The sequence below is a fragment of the Rattus norvegicus genome, chromosome 1, assembly GCF_036323735.1.
Source record: "Rattus norvegicus strain BN/NHsdMcwi chromosome 1, GRCr8, whole genome shotgun sequence".
Lineage (NCBI taxonomy): Eukaryota > Metazoa > Chordata > Mammalia > Rodentia > Muridae > Rattus > Rattus norvegicus.
Window position 1 is genome coordinate 129,317,602 of NC_086019.1, and position 18,340 is coordinate 129,335,941.

At 46.4% G+C, this 18,340-nt stretch overlaps 1 protein-coding gene across 7 annotated transcripts in view; it reads right to left on the reverse strand.

The window, feature by feature from the left end:
* Lrrk1 (leucine-rich repeat kinase 1) overlaps positions 1-18,340 on the reverse strand; it is a 135,403-nt gene that overhangs the window by 62,787 nt on the left and 54,276 nt on the right. For all 7 annotated transcript variants that reach the window (XR_010052148.1, XM_063262481.1, XM_063262476.1 and 4 more), the window contains 3 exons: positions 16,215-16,386; positions 12,315-12,494; positions 11,291-11,439 (listed from right to left, as the gene is read on the reverse strand). Coding sequence is in view for 6 of the 7 variants with exons in the window: in XM_063262481.1 (XP_063118551.1) it covers positions 11,291-11,439; positions 12,315-12,494; positions 16,215-16,386 (501 nt within the window). In the remaining variant the exon portion in view is untranslated. The remainder of the gene's footprint in view (positions 1-11,290; positions 11,440-12,314; positions 12,495-16,214; positions 16,387-18,340) is intronic.

Genomic DNA, 18,340 nt, shown 5'->3' on the forward strand with positions numbered 1-18,340 from the left:
ATGAGTTTCCCCAGCCTAGCTCTAGCTTGTCTGCACTGTGATTAACTGTGAATAAGCTGCTGGCCCACATCCCCCAGTCCCAGCGTCACTGAGGCTTCTTACTTGCTCTCTGATCCTCTCCTTCCTGTGTTCCCCAGGTTGCCACGTACGATCAAGCAACGGCTTTCTGCCTGTCTGGTTTATCAATCACTTTCTCTGCCCTTAACTAAACATGAGTAACAAACACAACTACTGCTTTTTATCCAAGCTTCCTAAACTGTAACCTGTTAGCCTCTGTGGGGCCATGAACCCGAATGTGGGGCAGTCACAAACCTTTGGCAACACTAAAAGGCTTTTGGATGTGTAATGTCTGAAAGGCAGCTCCAAATCCATGGTGTCCTGATCCCGAGCTGTTTCCAGCAGAACTCACCCCTGCGGTGTCATGTGACTTCACAGCAGTCCCACACAGCACAGAGGCTTTGAACTGTGCCAGCATGCTGGCACAGGTTCCAGAACCGCTTCAGCCTGGTTACGGTATTAAGAAACGCAACGCTTTTTACTACACATTCAGATATTCTGTTCTTATAGAAACAAAATTGTTTTAATCAAGGAGAGCAAAAACTTCGAACAGTTTCCAGCTGTCGTTTCTCACACGAGTACAATAAGAACACGTGTGCATTGCGTGGTGCTAGCATGTCTGGATGCAGAGATTGGAGCTTGATGTGCTGACGAGTTCATTAAAAAACTACTTAATGGGGGTTGGGGATTTAGCAAGCGCAAGGGCCTGGGTTCGATCCCCAGCTCCGAAAAAAGAAAAGAAAAAAAAAACTATTCAATGAGCTTCAGCTGGGGATTATGACAGGACTTCTAGCCCTTTCTGAGATGGCTCTGACCACAGTTCTGCTACCTCATACTACATATTTATGTGACGTGATGGTTTTGGCACTGATGTGTGTGTGTGTGTGTGTGTGTGTGTGTGTGTGTGTGTGTGTGTGTTTATATGTATATATAAATAAACAATACTGGCAATGCTCTAAGATTTTCAGCTGAGATTTAATTCTTTCTGCAAATATAAGCACACACATCTACTTCATTGGTATGCAGATTTGCTTTAATCCCTAATAACTGGTAAATTATATGTGTGTGTGGAGATATATATATATATATATATATATATATACATACATATATATATATACCTCAAAGAATTGTTTTTAAAATAAAATTCTTTATGATTTATTATTATTTAAATGTTTGGTCTGTATACCTGTTTTATACAATGATGTATCTGTAACAATTTATTAGGCCAAAAAGAGGTTGCAATTTGTGACTGGAAAACTCTTTAAGAGGTCTTGCTGTGCAGGATGGCTCCAATTGTGGTATCATGTCCCACAGGACACCTCCTGGAAAGTCTCCATCTGTGAAGACCAGGGGAAATTATACCTGTGAGGAGCACATCTGTCCTGCCTCATCCACGGGGAGATGTCCTGAGATCCCAGGGGATGCTTGGACTATGGCTAATACCAAGCCCTAAATATGATATGCTCTTTCCTGTGATCTGTACCAAATATATAAGTTTAATTTGTATGTTGCACATAGTAAGAGATCAAAAACTAATAGTTAGAATAATAGCAAAAAGGTTATCAACAGAAGCCAGGAGAACCTTGTCATTCTCTCAAAATGTGTAGCTGTGTATCTGAACTGCCAGGATTTCCTCTTAGGTGCTTGGACCACTATAAACAAGGTAAGAACTACTTAGGCATAAGCCCTGGGGCACAGCGAGAGTCACTCTGGGAGCTGAGGCAGTGGCTAAGTGACTCTTGGTCAGGTATAAACTTGGTCCAGCATGGGGGCACTGGACAAGGCGGTGCTTCACATCTGGGATGGGATGGCTTGGGAGAGTCTAAGATTTCATTGTGATCCCTGGAATAGCATATCACTTAAGACTCAAGAATAGTTTTACCTAGGATTTTTCATTTAATATTTTTGGACCAAAACTGACTGAATAATTGAAACCCTGAGAAGTAGAGTCATCGGTAAGGAGGGGCCACTGCAATGTAACAAAACAAAAGCGAAATGGACAGAAGGTGCCTGACTCTGCTTTGTGACCCTCTGAAGGGTAGCAGATAGCTTTCTCTTCCTTTCACCTGACAGGGAGTGGGTAGGCCAGGCTGTGGGAACCCAGGATCTTGAAGCACTGTTTCTACCCCTTTGGAGCCTCACTCAACCTGAGACTTAAATCCAGGGAATTTAATTTCCGCCTCTGCCACAGGAAACCAAACTTTCAGACACTACAGGTTCAAGGAACTAATATGGCCACGATGGATATATGACTGTTGAACATCCCAATTACTTATAATTCTTGACGAAAATCCCTTGCAACAAGTGCAAAGCCCTACCTAGGAAGACAGTTCTCCCCCAAAGCCTTATCTATCCCTTAAAAAATAGAACAAAACCAAACCTTCCAGTCTATGAGCAGGAGGTATAACCAGCTGGGGCAACTGGCAGCTCTCACAGGCCCTCAGAGGTAGAGGCCTAGGCCTCCCTGGATGCCTCAGGCCCTTCCTGTGCAGTCTGAAGGTGGAAACACCCACCTGGGTCACACAGCTGAAGATCTACTTCAGCCCAGACAACCTGCTGCTCAGCTCCAGCATGGAGACAGCTGGTGGGCCACCAATGGTTAAACTATGCAAGCCAGGGCCAACCCAAAGAGGAACATGAATGGCAAGATCTCAACGGCTGAGATCTTTCCTTAGCTGAGAGATCTGAAAGAGGAAATGATTTCCCCACTGAGCTGTGTCAAATGAAATTCAGTCCTTGTTGATATCCAACCCTGCGCACAGTCCAGCAAGTCCTCTGGCCTGACTGTTGCACAAGGGTGAATATAGCTAAAGGTTCCAGAAACCAGCTAAGCTTTTCCCGGTTGTTTCTGAGTTCTCTTTTCTAGGTGTCGAAGCAACAGGCTGGGCTTCTTTTTCCTCTCACAACAATAGAACACGACACTGTCCATCTGTCTGTTGTGAACTTGGCTCTCAGCAGAAAAGAATCTGGCAGTTTAAGATGGATACCAAGAACCAGGGAAATAGCTTAGCCAGGTCTGACTTGGCTTCATTTCCGTTGTCTGAAAAGTATGTCTGAGCACATCTGACCACGTGTTTGGCTTCTGTGACCTTCCTTACTTAACAAGGTCCAAGGAGCCAGATGCTGTCTGTGGAAAACAAGAGCTTCTCGGCAGTTCCTAGTCAGCCAGCAGAGGTGGACTCTAGTAGCCTCAGAATCAGTGGTGTTCAACCCATGGCTGTTCCTCATGTGTTAGCTGCGGCTTCCAAAGGGGCAGAAAGGACATGATAACAATACCCTCCACAGATGGGCATTGCACTGAATGCTTGCAACCCCAGTGCTTAGGAGGCAGAGGCAAGATGATTAGGGTGGAGTTCAAAGTCATTCTCAACACACAGCAAGTTCAAGGCCAGCCTTGGTTATATGAGAGCCTGCCCAAATATACCAGGAAAAAAAAATCCCCTAAGGATCACTTGTGAAACCTCAGCACTCAGGATACTGAGGCAGGAGAGTTACAAGTTCAAGACCAGCTTGGGATACAGAAAGACCCTGTTTCTCAAAAGAAATCTCAAACCACATAAGCCAGTGGGGGAAGTAGGATCCACACACAAAACAAGGGTAGCATACCCTAAGAATGTCACTGGAGGTACACTCCATTACCAGTGTCCTTCCTGGTAATGGCTACCTCATGGAAGTTACTGTTGTGAATGGCGACAAAGCCAAGGGTGTTTCCAGGCAGGGTGTCATGTGAGCAAAGTGCTCTTTTAATACCCAGCATTTGCAGCTCGATATTTGAAAGTACAACAGGAACAGTCCCATAAGATACCTGCAAAGGTGTCGAGCTTACCTGGGCCTCCTGGGCCATCACCCTCATCTTTTCTTTGGTGGCAGCACAGAGGGAGTGTCCCTCAAAGTTCTGAGATTACAAGACAGCCCAGTGCACCCACTCCAGGGCATTTGCCTTCGAGATTCACTTAAGTCACAAAAATAATACCTGCTCTGGAGAAGCTGGGGAGCTGGTGGGAGTCAGGCTGTGCTGTAATTGCGTGTCCTTTACTGATGTGAGCTGAGGAGCTCAGCAGAGGGAAATGCATGCTGGTCTTTCCTTTGTCTTTTCATTAGCCTTGCCATGGGAGGCAGGAGACATCTTGGAGGTGGAGTCAGAGATGTCTGGCCCTCTCTGCTTATTATTATACTAAGAAACCAAAACCACTGGCTGTCAACATCTGGAGCACACTGGAGTCACTTGGGGGAGTTTCTAAAACTCCTGAGGTCAGGCCCTGCCCCTAAGATTTGGATCGACCAGTGTAGGGTATAGTTTGAGAGTGGAACGTTTGAGACCCCTAGGTATTGCAACACACCGGGAAATGAGACCCCCTCACTATCCTGAGACCTGCACGACCTACTTCAGGAGCTGAAATCTGGGGAAGATGCAGGCTCTGGCTGAGCAGCAGCAGTGTCTAGCTGCATGAGGGCTGTAACTGTCTTTGTACCCTAATGTTTTCACTTGGAAGACACTGCATTCCCTGCAATGTGCTGCATGAACTGATAGGATAGCAAAACGCCAGCCAGTTACTGCATGAATGCAGAGCTACAGGACCAGCATTTCCTTTTGTAGCACAGAGACACAACAACAACAACAACAACAACAGTAATAACAACAGCAACAACAGCAACTAACCCTTTGAGCATGTACTGTTGGCCAGCTCTTGTGCGAGCACACGATTGCCCCCATGGTGGCACTACACTTCTCCCTGTTTTATAGTGGACAGTGCCAACAAGCCTTCTAGAGAGGTAACAAGGTACAGAAGTCTATCAGCCTTCCAGAGGAGCAAGGAAACCAGTTAGAGGAAGAGAAGGTGAAACCAGGACATCAATACATGCAGTAGCAGAGTTGCAGGAATGCCATCAAGGGAGGTTCCAGGCAAGAAGAGACCCTTACTTCAAAACACACACTCAGATGAGATTAACACTGAATGCTGTTGCCAGAAGACCAGGAAATAAAGAAGATTCTCAGCAAACCGGGGCTGGAGAGATGGCCGAGGTGTTATGAGGGAGTATGGTTCTTACAAAGACACAAGCTCAGTAGCCAGTATCCACACCACATAGTCTATAACCACCTGTAATTTCAGCTCCAAAAAGGTCTGATGTCTGTTCTCTGTGCTGCTTCACTCTTGTACACACACATTACACACACACACACACACTATACTCACATACACTATACTCACACACACAGTACACACACACTATAAACACTACACAACACACTATACACACATACACACATACACAGACACATACATGCTACACAGACACACACAGGCATACACACTACACTCACACATATACAGTATACACATACACAGTACACATACAGTACACACAGACACAGACACACTACACACACACACATATATGACACATATTTCATGCACCATATGCATACATACTACACATACACAGACAAACACACACACTACACACAGTTAAAAATTAATCTAAAAGAGAAGTCTCAATGAATCATTTCAAGGTTCATGAAAACACAAGAATGTGGTGAGGCCACATGGGGAAGTCACAGACTCTATTTCCAGGACTGAGACATTCATAGGACTAAGTGGGCTGTCCTAGGCAGTGTTAGGATTACATATGACCAAAAGTTGAGGAGGAAAGGGTTTACTTGGCTTACGCTTCCACACACAGTCCATCACTGAAGGAAGTCAGGACAGGAACTCAAGCAGGGCAGGAACCTGGAGGCAGGAACTGATGCAGAGGCCGTGGAGGAATGCAGCTTGCTGGCTTGTTCATCATTGCTCAGCCTGCTTTCTTATAGAACCCAGGACCACCAGCCCAGGGATGGCCCCACCCACAGTGGGCTGAGCCCTCCTCCCATCAATCACTAATTAAGAAAGTGCCCTAACAGTGTGTCTGCCTACAACCCAGGTTTATGGAGGCATCTTCTCAATTGAGCGTCTCTCTTCTCAGATGACTATAGGTTGTGTGACATAAAACTAGCCAGTACAATTGACTTCTTGTCAACTTGACACAAGCCTATCACTGTTAACCTATAACCTTTCCCTCTTGTTCATTCCCAAGATCACACATTAGTATCAACATTTTAACATAAACTTATGAAATTTAAGACTTCTTCACTCTTTAAAAATAAGAACACTTAAAAAAATCTAAAGGCTACAACTGTGGGCTCCTATAAAATAAAAAGTAACATAAACGCTTTCTTACTTCACGAGGGAAGAACCAGGAAACAGTTACAATCTGAACAAAGCAAAATCAAATTTCAGCTGTGTAAATAACTCAGTGTCCAAAATCTGGGATCCACTCAGTCTTCATGACTCCTCCAAAGGGCCCGGGTCACTTCTCTGGCTCTAACCTGTGCAGCACACAGACTGTCTCCTAAGCTCAGGTTGGCTCCACTCCACCACTGCTGCTGTTCTTGGCAGCTGTCCCATGGTCCTGACATCTCTGAAATGCTAGAATCTCTTGCTACAACTGGGCTGCACTTTCATCAGCATCCTCGCCAGGCTCTCTTCAAGGGCTCTAGGTCTGCCACACAATGGCAAGCCTCAGTTGCTCCCCATGACCCCTTCACGAATTTCAAAACCAGTACCACCTGGGTGACTTCTACATGTGACCAACTATAGTTGCCAGCACAAGATACAAGCTTGATTACCTCTAAAACACAGCTTCTGTGTGTTGCCTCTGAGGAAACACTGCCAAGATTTCACCTCAATGATGATGGTCTCTTCTTAATCACCACTAATTTCTCGGCCTCAGTTAACCAGTATCAATTGTCTTAGTAAAGCAGTTTTGCTTCACTAATGCTGGTCTCTAGTTCATCGTGGCTGATTCTTCCATCCCAGCTGACCAGAATCACAGATTCTTAATTGAAAATATGCAATGGCCCCAAAGGGTCTTTAAGAGACTCTCTGTTTCCTTTGGAACTTCACAAGCCAGGCTTCCATCCTCTGAATTTTTCTGTCAACATTCTTATTTTCCAAACTCCAACAGAACTGCTCACCAAGCTTCGACATGCAACAGATTTTCTTCCCAAAGTTCCAAAGTCCTTCCACAATCATCCCTAAAACAACATGGCAGTTCTATCACAGCAATACCCCACTCCTTGTACCAATTTCTGTCCAAGTTAGAGTTACTATTGTTGTGATAGAACAACATGACCAAAGCAAATATGGGGAAGAAAGAGTTCATTTGGCTTGTACTTCCACATCAAAGTCCACTATTGGAGGAAGTCAGGACAGGAACTCAAATACAAGAACCTAAAGGCAGGAGCTGATGCAGAGAACATGGAAGGGTGCTGCTTACTGGCCTGCTCGTCATGGGTTGCTCATCATGACCCCACTCACAGTGGACTGGGGCCTCCCATATCAACCACCAATAAAGAAAATGCTCTGCATGCTTGTCTGCCTACAGCCCAGTCTTATGGAGGCATCTTTTCAATTGAGGCTTCCTCCTCTCAGATGACTCTAGCTTATGACAAGTTGACATAAAACTAGCTAGGAGATGGTTATCTTCTATCAAGCCACATATGTGAGATAACCTTGTAGGATATGTGAATGAGATTAAAATGGGAGAATATACATGTACCTAGACACATTTGTTCCTTCAATCACACACACACACACACACACACACACACACACGTTGGTACAGAAGGACATGTCTCTATATTGTCACTTCTGACTCTGGTAAAGGACAAGTAGGCATTTTTAAGGGGTTGACTAATGTGATCAGCAAGATAAATAAATATTCAACCCAAGGCATTTGAAAAATAATTACAGGCAGCCCTTCTATCCATGGGCTCTGTGTGTGGATTAACCTAATCCCATATCAAAATTAATTAAAAAAAACTCGGATGTGTAGAGAACATGCACAACTTTCCTTCTTGTCATCTCTCCCCAAATGCCACATTGCAAGGACCGGCCACCTCCCCTTTGCATTGTATGAGGTATTCTAAGCCATATGGACATGCTTTACGTGTACAGGAGGGGGTGTGTAGATGATATAGGAATACCAGGACATTTCATATGAGAGATTTGGGTATCTGTGGATTTTGGTGTCATCTTCTGGGGTCCTGAAACTCACCCTCAAGGATACAGAAGGATGGTTGCACTACAACTAACTGGTTGGGCCAAGTCTTGCTTAGAAATGCTGCCACCTTTAATTGCCAAGCATCTGTATGAGACAAGCGCTTTATTGGCCTTTCTCTTTTTGGAGACAGATAAGGTGTCATGAGAAGCAGGAGTGGATCCTGGAGCCCCAAACAGACCCGAGACTTGTCAACAACAGAGTACTCAAAAGAGGGACATGTGAAGCAGGGGGGTTAGAGCTCAGTGAAATATAGTTCCCTGATGGGACTCTAAGGCACAATCACTAGGTGTTCTGCTTAGGTTTGAAGGAGAAAAACATCATAAAGGGAGAGAAGTACAGAGACAGATTCAAAAGAAGAATTCTTGAAAAAGCATAAATGGACACTAAATGCTGCACCCCAAATTGAAAGGAAATGCATGTTAAGCCACCAAAATTTAACCTCCTAAACTGAATAGAAGGGGGCTGACAGATGACTTCAAAAGAAGCAGGAGTAAAGGCTTGTTTTACCCAAGCATTGACAATGGTTCTAATAAAACATGTACAGAGAAACAACGAGAGCCACCTAAAATTGTTGTGAGGAGCAAGAATGATTACGCAGCAAACGTCAACAGAACAGCAGAAACTGAAAATTATAGAACAATTCATCTACAAACACAGACGTAGAAAGACTGTCTGAAGTTCAAATCCAGCCAGAGAAACAAACCAATTAGTATTTACTGCGAGAATGCAAGGTTGGCTCAGCCATTAGCATCATCATTTGTGTAATCAATGAATTAGAGTAGAAAAGCTATATCTTCCCATGTGATTTGATCTAATTCAGTGACACTTTTAATCTAACACTAAGTAGAAATCTATCTAGATACAACAAGGGTCTACTGTCAAGAAACCCAAAGTCAGGGCTTATAACCACTGACACCAAGGCCTTAACGCCAGGGACACCGGAGAGGTGCCTGCCTGCATTATGATTACCCAATTCTCGACCATCCTAGTGACGTACAGACACAGACTAGTCAGGTTACACAGACACAAACTTCTTTCGAACCCGTTGATGAACTACTCGGTCTGAAGGAACTCAGAATTAGTAGGGGAAGCTGCTAAGGAGATGATCTAAGGACAGAAAAGAAAAGCAGGTTCCTCATCAGGGTCATCAGGCTGGACAAGGAGAGGGGAACCACACAGCTGTACAGGCCATTCAAAAGTGCCAAAGCAATAAAAACATCACAAATCCACAAGAGTGATCCAAGACCTTTGAGGAGAAAACTAGAAACTGTACGCAAAGGCGTTTGTAAATGGGACAACCCGAGACCTGCAAGTGAAACTCAGGAAACCCATCCAAGACATATGCAAAGGGGGAGAGGTCAGGGTGTCCACCTAAGGAGGAGGCCGGCTCTTCTACTAGGACAGACGTGTGAACAGGACTAAAGTGTTTATAAGATACAACAAAATGGGGTGTCTGTGAGGATCACGTAGAGTAGGATATGTCTAACTTTGGAAAAGGGAAAGGACCAGGAAGGTTGTGTTCCTGGGTTGTAAGGATTACCCGAGGCACCTGTGAGCAGACAGAGGGGCTTTGCCAGTGCTGGTCCCTGCATACCACTCAGTACTCAGAAACCTCAAATACATAATGACATCTATATGAAAATGCCAATGGTGACTTTTAGCCCAGAGGAGAGAGGAAGCTCCTTTTTTATTAGTTTAGTTTATATTTGAGCCAGGGTCTTGCTATTAACTTAAGACAGTCCCAAACTGAAGATGTTCCCATCCAAGTGGGGATTGTTGACAGGCTCACCCCCCACACCCAACTAGTTTCCTCTGGAAATTGTGCTGGACTAACTGGTTATCGACCCAGAGCTGTGAACGCTAGCCCCCCTTCCCTCACATAACACATAACACGAGCAGCAGAGAAGACAAACCTTAAAATGTAAAAACTAAAAGGACAAAAATCCCCTAAGTGTCCTGAGCAGAGTATTTATACAAAACCTGACTAGAAATCCCCCCTTTATACACCCCAGACCTCGTAGAGGCAATAAAGGAGAGGACCTTCTGTGACAGCATGCTCTCCCATCCGTGTCAGCACGAGAAGAAAAACTATGTGTCGGGAGAGAGACTTGAGATATGCGAGGCCTACAAAGGCTGTGCACCTCTGACCCGCAAGAGACTTCCAGGGCGAAAATGAAAAGCTGATGCTTCTGGGAGACAAACGTCAGCAGGCAGCTCGTATTACAGGGATGTAAATACTTTATGAACATGTGAGAAAATTTAATAGTACTGTTAATAAAACATGGAAATGAAAACACTTGATAGCTGGGCTCCCCAGACAGGCTGGAGAAAATGAGTAGGTTCTGGGTGGGGTGTGTAGTGTTGGGCAAGGTGTGGACCAGAGAGGCTCAGATGCTGCTGCTGCTGCTGCTGCTGCTGCTGCTGCTGCTGCTGCTGCTGCTGCTGCCTTTGCCCTGCAGTGACTCCAGAGCAGCCTGCTTCAGGACCTTGGACTACTGACTAACAGAAGCAGACACCAAATGAGCTGCTTAACAAGAGGCGAATCCCAGAATTCCTAGCAAAACCAAGTGCACATGCACAAGGGAAGGGCTGAGACTACCTTGCCCCGAAGTGCATATTTGGAAGAACGAGTTCTGGCAAGGTTGACAGATGTTTTAAAAAGCCTATGTAGATAGTATACTGTTTCGTTTGTCTTCTTGTTTCTAGCAGGGCCCCATGTATCTCAGGGTGGCTTTGGGCTCCCTATGAGCTAGGATGACACTGCACTCCTAAGCTGCTGCTCCTCTGTGCCCCGGTTGCTGGGATCACAGGCCTGCACCCTCATGCCCAGCTCCCTGTCTTGGTTCACAATGCTCACACAGCTTTCCTTGTGGACATGTATGAAGGGATCCTTGGTAGATTACCTACCTCAAGAACAGACTCATACATTTCATTATGCCAGCCCTGCCCCCGCCAGAGTTTTAACCTCTTAAAAATACACCCTTCTAGCATAGTATAAAGTCTTACTCAGTTTAGGGGAAAATTTAAAACACATCTATGTCCTACTTAACTGGCTTTGTAAATGTGTCAGAGAAAGCGTAGAGAAAGGCCCATCCAAAGCGGTGCTTCAGACCCTTCCCACACTCACGGTTTTCCCGGGACAGCTGCTGGGCAGGGCGCTGGCCTCGATGAAATACTTCCTGAGCAGATGTTTGCTTGGGTCAGGGCTATCCAATAGGATGTAGGAGCAGAAATAGGCCCCGTGCCGAAGCAGGAATATGGCAATGTCTTCATTCCCTGTTGGGACAAAGCACAGAGAGCTCAGGGCATCCAGATGCCCCAGTGGTCATTTCTATGGGGTCGGTGGGAGGCTTGGTGTTTAGAGAGTAGTCTCAGGTTACTTCCCTGACGTACCCAATTCCTGACTGAGGGACGTTATGGGACTTTGATCTTTGAGTGCTGCACACGAGGTCCTACTTGTCATAGTGGGTTCCTGCCATGATGGGGGGCTAAGGGGGGAGCATTTATTTTGATAAAGACACTAAGAACAGGGCTAGGGGGACAGTCACATCAGTGAAGTGTCTGCAGCTATGTTCCGTCCTCAGAACTCACATAGAAAGGATACCGAGGGGCTGGAGAGATGGTCCCAGCAGTTAGGAGCACTGATTGCTCTTTCAGGGGACCTGAGTTCAATTCCCAGCACCCACATGGCAACTTCCAACTGTCTGTAACTCCAGTTCTAGAGGATCCGACACCCTCACACAGACAGACACCCTCACACAGACATGCATGCATGGAAAACACCAGCCAAAGCTCATAAACTAAAAATAAATAAGTTATTTTTAAAAAGATACTGAGCATGATGAAATAAGACTGTAATCTCAGAAACAGGGAGAGGGAGAGAGGTGGATCCGTGGGGTGGAGAGCCGGCCAACTGAGAAGAATAGGAACCCTCCAGGCAAAATTGAGATACTTCTGGCCCGCCACACACAAGTGTGCACACACAGCTGCACACCCCCCTCCCCATACACAAACACTCACAGGAGAAAGGAAGAGGGAGTTGCAGAAGGTCCTTTCGCAGGCCACTGGAGAGTTAACGGTGGCGGTGAAGCCAGAGTCCCACCCTGGAAAGTGGGACCCTTGCAGGGCAGCGTAGACTGTGTGGGACCCACCTGCCTTGATGGCCGCGTAGAGGGGCAACCTCACAATGACCGGGAACTCATTCTTCCTGACGGCGTAGTTCTCCGGGTCAGCCCCGTGCGTCAGGACCAGCAGCTTCACAACCTCCAGGTGCCCTCGCTGGCAAGCCAGGGCCAGCATCCAGTTCAGCAGCCGCTGCGAGGCACAGGGACCTGGAGGGGGTGAGAGGACACCTCTGTCTCTCTGCTGGCTGCTCCTCACACTCACCTTCCTGTCGGCCACGAGTAAAGCACAGCCAGCCGTTCTAGGTCTAAGTGACGGCTCTGCTTCTGCCCAGTGGACAGTGTTCTCTGGAGTCCTGCCCCCTAGTCACACCCAGCACGGCTCCATATTATCACAGACCAACGTGCTCGTAAGCCAGGGGAGGCCAGAATACCAAGGGTATTCACACTGCAAGTGTGATCCTGATGAATTAAAAATGCCCATGTAGTGAGTGAGACCAGGACAAAACAACAACAAAAACCAAACACACGAACAAAACCAACCCACGGTTGCTGCGATTTTTTTCTAGATGGCGTCCCCCTTCCCTCTGATTATAGTCTTAGAGTCACATTACACACAAGAGAAGGACTTCGGAGAGAGACAAGTTAGGATTAAACTACCTTAGCTGCCATTTTGTACACATTGCTTATCCTTCAAAGGGCCTCAGTTTACCCAACAGTAAAATGGGTATAAAACCCTTCCCTCTGCGTCTAAACCTCATATTATATCTTGTACTGTGAGTCAAATTCCTGAACCAGTAACCATTCATTCATTATGGGATGTCCTCACACCACTGGAGTGCTTGTAGCATTCTATACTCCCAAACTACCTGTCACACACATATATACTACTCTCATAAATAATACTTTAAAAGAAATCTTTGGCAAAGGAAATAGATCTACCTCTGTTACATAAAGAATCTGGAGTGACTTCCTGAAAGAGCCCCCCATCCCCGCTTAATTTCAGGAGAAAAACAATGACACTGAACACATTGAAGGTAAAGGGCTGGAGTGTTACATACAGTATCTTCAAGTTCAAAAAAGTGTAAAATCTTTCGGATACAGTTGCCATGGACCTGACCTCATCTCCTGTCACATCCCCAAAGCATCATCTCACTGCGTCATTTCCAGAGGTACAAAGTGCTTTAAGACTAACGTGTCACCAGGTGTAAGAGGGTGACCTCCTTTGGGACTGGAGGAGGGACTGACAAGTAGGGACAGATGATGGGGTTAGGATTCACCAGCAAGGGCACCTGGCTGGAGCCTTGTTCCGTGAACATCTGTCTCCAGGTCCAGCCAGAACTGGTGATCGTGAGTCATGGTACCTGGAAACCTCAGTCCCTCATTTATAGGAAGGACATGGTAATGAAGGATGCCCGACTACAGTGCCAACTTCAGTGGAGAGTTACCGTGCACAGCCGCTCTTTCAAGCCCAGAGCTCAGAGGGCTCCACAGTGGCTCTGCAGGAGAGGGAAGGCTTAAATCCCAGTCTGGGGGGTGGGGAGGGCTGGAGAGACAGCTCAGCGGTTAAGAACCACGGCTGCTCTTACAGAGGACCTGGGATTGGTTTCCAGCACCCAAATGGCAGCTTATTACTGGCTGTAACTCCAGGTCCAGGCCATCTGGCAGCCTCTTCACACTGGCTTTCATGGGTACCACTCACATATGCACAGGCAAAACACTCACACATTAAGAAAAAACTGGGCTTGTCTAAAAGCAAAGAGCAGACAGACAGGTCTACACAGCAAAACCTTGTCTCAGAGGATCCTTCCCCAACTCCCTCTCCATGGCCCCCTTGTTCTTTTTGTCTTCTGGTGCCAAATTCTTCTGACTATTCCCATGCTATCTGGGAACTACCAGAGCACTCTGTTTTGCCTGCATATGCCTCTCCAGTGAAACCCAGGTCATTGCTCTCAAACTCGCCAATTCTCAAAACTTACTTGGAGGCAAAGCAAGCATAGGAAGCCCCAGAAGCACCAGAGCATGTAAGAGGCCCGGCCTCTGGCTTGGAGGGCAGGCCACCCAGGCCACCAGGGCCACCAGGGCCACCCAGGTCACACGTGCCTTGCATTGTTTCATTATTTGTTAAAACCACTTCACATCCTTCTCTGTCTCAGCACAATTACAGGGTACCTAGTTGTCCCCTTTTGCCTCAGTTTCCCCCTCCCACTCAGGAGCTATAAAAGGGTTCAGGTTACCTTCTGAAAACTTCCCCATGTCTCTCAGGTTCTGAAGGTGCTTGGTGTACTTGGCGAATGTTTAATAAATGTCAGTATGACAGGCAGGTGCTGTGGTGGTGTGAGTGTTTAGTCCCCAGTTGGTGGAACTGTTTAGGGAGGACTAGGAGGCGTGGCTTTCTTGGAGGAGGTGTGTCACTAGGGGGTGGGCTTCTCAAGACATTTCCAGTGTGCACTCTGCCTCCTGCTTGCGGACCAAGATGTGAGTTCCCAGATGTTCTTACAGCCTACCTCTGTGCCCACACTCTGCCATCACGGCCTCTAACCCTCTTAAACTATAATCCCAGTCAAACCTTTTCTTTTATGTTGCCTTGGTAACAGTATCTAATTACAGCAATCGGAAAGTACCTAACATAGCTGCTTAGTCAGCTAGTTTCCACCCTTGAGACAGCCATGCTTCAGTTCCTTCTTGCTCTCCTGTGTCTCAGCTCACTAGTCTGCTTTATTTTATCTTTTCCTTTTTAAAGACAGGGTTCCTCTGTGTATAGCCTTGGCTGTCCTGGAACTCACTCTAGAGACCAGCCTGGCTTCCAGGTCAGAGATTCATCTGCCTCTGCCTCCTGAGTGCTGGGATTAAAGGCGTGCACCACCATCACCTGGTTTCCAGTTTGCTTCTTAAGCACCTTACAACCCTGCTGGTTCCTGTCCATCCAGTCCTTTCCCCTTCAGGCACACAGGTAGAGCACTGTCTAGGAAGAACCACTAAGCGCAGATCTATCTCAGTGCACACAAACACACCCACACAGGGCCACTACATGATGTGTGACCAGTACAGAAACAATAGGGCCTTTGGCTTTAAAATTGAAAAAGAAATTTAAGGTATCAATTATAGAATATTAAACCATGTGTCTTCTTCTTCTTCTTCTTTTTCTTCTTCTTCTTCTTCTTCTTCTTCTTCTTCTTCTTCTTCTTCTTCTTCTTCTTCTTCTTCTTCTTCTTCTTCTTCTTCTTCTTCTCCTTCTCCTCCTCCTCCTCCTTCTTCCTCCTCCTCCTTCTTCTTCCTCCTCCTTCTTCCTCTTTCTCTTCTTTTTCTCCTTCTTCCTCTTCCTCCTCCTCCTTCTTCCTCCTCCTCCTTCCTCTTCCCCTTCTTCTTTTTCTCCTCCTCCTCCCCCCTCCTCCTCCTCCTCTTCTTCTTCCTCTTCCTCTTCCTCTTCCTCTTCCTCTTCCTCTTCCTCTTCCTCTTCCTCTTCCTCTTCTTCTTCTTCTTCTTCTTCTTCTTCTTCTTCTTCTTCTTCTTCTTCTTCTTCTTCTTCTTCTTCTTCTTCTTCTCCTACACATAGTCTTGACATCAAAGGTCCAACACCTAAATATTATTCCCAGAGTGCCTCACCCTGTAGTAACAGTGAAGTTTTTGACCCTTGTTCCTTAGTGCCGAACCAAAACTACAAGGGAGTTTACAAGAGACTAGAAAACCTTGAGGTCACCAGAAGCAAATTACCAATGCATCATATCATGGTATGTCCATTCGGTGGAGTACTATTTAGCCATAAAAAGAACAAGTTACTGAGCAAGTTATGAAAAGTCACACAGAGTGACTTTTGCTAGGTGAGAGAAATCTGAAAAGCTTACCTAAGGATGCGTGAAGCGCCCATTGGTATTCCTGAAAAGGCAAAGCTAGAGAGTGGTAACAGAACTCTCCCACACAGAGCTTTACCTGATAAGGACTCCAGCAATTCGTGTACTACTTCAGCATGTCCAAAATGCGCTGCCACCACAGCTGGGTTGTCATCGGTGGGCTCCATCGGCAGCTCCACGCGCTTCTCAGTGAGCAGGAACCGAACGGTCTCTAGATCCCCGTGGGCTGCTGAGATGCTCAGCAACTGGCCCTGGTCAAAGTGGGACAGGATTCAGTGAGGCTAGCTCTGTAATGTTTGCCTGAGTCTCTGACAAGACTGAGATCAGGGGCAGATAACACCACCAGCCTGTGCTGCTTGCATCATGCTTGAACTGTGGACAGACACATTCAACTTCACACACTTGAACAAAACCAGAAAACAGCCCCCAAGAGCTCTGCATTGTTACATATGAAAACAATGACTTTAATGTACACAGACAGATTTTCCAACCTATACTGGGCTACAAACCCATAGGTTGAAGACAGCATATGCAATGTACTGTACCTATCTAGTCCAGGACACCACAGCTTAACAACACTGCACCCAGTGCTGTGGTTAGTGTGGCTGCCCTGAGTCACAGAGATGATTGTTCACTGGCAACTGCGACTGTTTCTGAACGTGTGCTATTCCCCCACCATTAGACAGTCCAAAGGTCAAGTCAGACCATTGCACGTTGGAGAATGTCCATTCAGGTTCAATAAAGCTTTATTGACACTTCCTGTTTCTGCTAACTCCTCTAATGCAGTTTAGAAGACCCAACTTTCAAAGGGCTGAGGATAAATGACTGCTGGTTGCTTGGCCCTAAGTGGAACGTCTATATCACCTTCTTCAAGGCTCTGGGAATGCAATGGAAGACACAGCAGAAAGACTGGCAGGACAAGAGGATGGGGCCCATCAACATTTCATTATGGTTGGGGTGGGGCTGAGGATACCGCCCCTTACCTGAGGAGCTATTGGTAGATAAAGGTTGTGGGGAGGAAGGGGCCATCTTTGTCCTTTGTTAACAGCCACTGGTAAGGAGTCCACACACCAGAAAAAATCCACGGCCACGCTCAGGTGAGAGATTAAGCCCAGTGGGTGATAAATAAGACATGAAACTAGATGTTTTTAGGGAAGGCAAAGAGGTTCAGCGGGGGTGGTGGAGTGGGAAGGGGTAGTGAGGGTCAGAAAGGCCACAGAGTATTATATATGTATGAAATTGTCAAGAGAAAAAATATAAAGAAGAAAACCTGTCCTTATCTATGTAAATTACTCTTTCATAGTATAGCACTGTTCTCAACGACCTGTTTCAGGAAGATGGAGGCCGGAGCCAGTGCTCAACTGCTATAGACAGTTCATGAACCTTAGAGAGGGATAAGAACCAAGCTCCCCGAGTGGTGATTTGAATGAGAATGGTCCCCATAGGTTCATAAATTTGCACACTTGGGAAGTGGCACCACTTGACAAGCATTAGGAGATGTGGCCTTGTTGGAGTTGGTGTGGCCTTGCTGGGGTAGGTGTGGTCTTGTTGGAATAGGTGTGGTCTTATTGGAGTAGGTGTGGCCTTGCTGGGGTAGGTGTGGCCTTGTTGGAGTGAGTGTGGCCTTGCTGGGGTAGGTGTGGCCTTGCTGGAGTAGGTGTGGCCTTGCTGGGGTAGGTGTGGCCTTGCTGAAGTAGGTGTGGCCTTGCTGGGGTAGGTGTGGCCTTGCTGGAGTAGGTGTGGTCCTATTGGAAGAAGTTTGTCACTGGGGGTGGGCTTTGAGGTTTTAGAAGCCCAAACTAGTTCAGCATCTCATTCTCTTACTGCTGCCTATGGATCTGGATGTAGAGCTCTCAATTACTCCAGCACCTTGTCTGCCTGCGTGCGGCCATGTTCCCCACCTTGATGAAAATGGACTGAAGCTCTGAACTGTAAGCCAGCCCCAATTAAATGGTTTCCTTTATAAGGGTTTCCATGGTCATAGTGTTTCGTCCCAGCAATAGATAACCTAAAACACCGCCCTGCAGGTTATTGATAAATAAATGCATGTGACTGATGATGGGGTTCCACACACCAGAATCCAGGGACAAAGAAGCATCAGTAGGATTCTTGATTTGCATTCTGAGGAAGGAAGTGATGGGATGGACATTGGTCTCAGCCTGAGTTCCAACTTCATTCCAGCCACTCTGGCATTTAAAAGTCGGT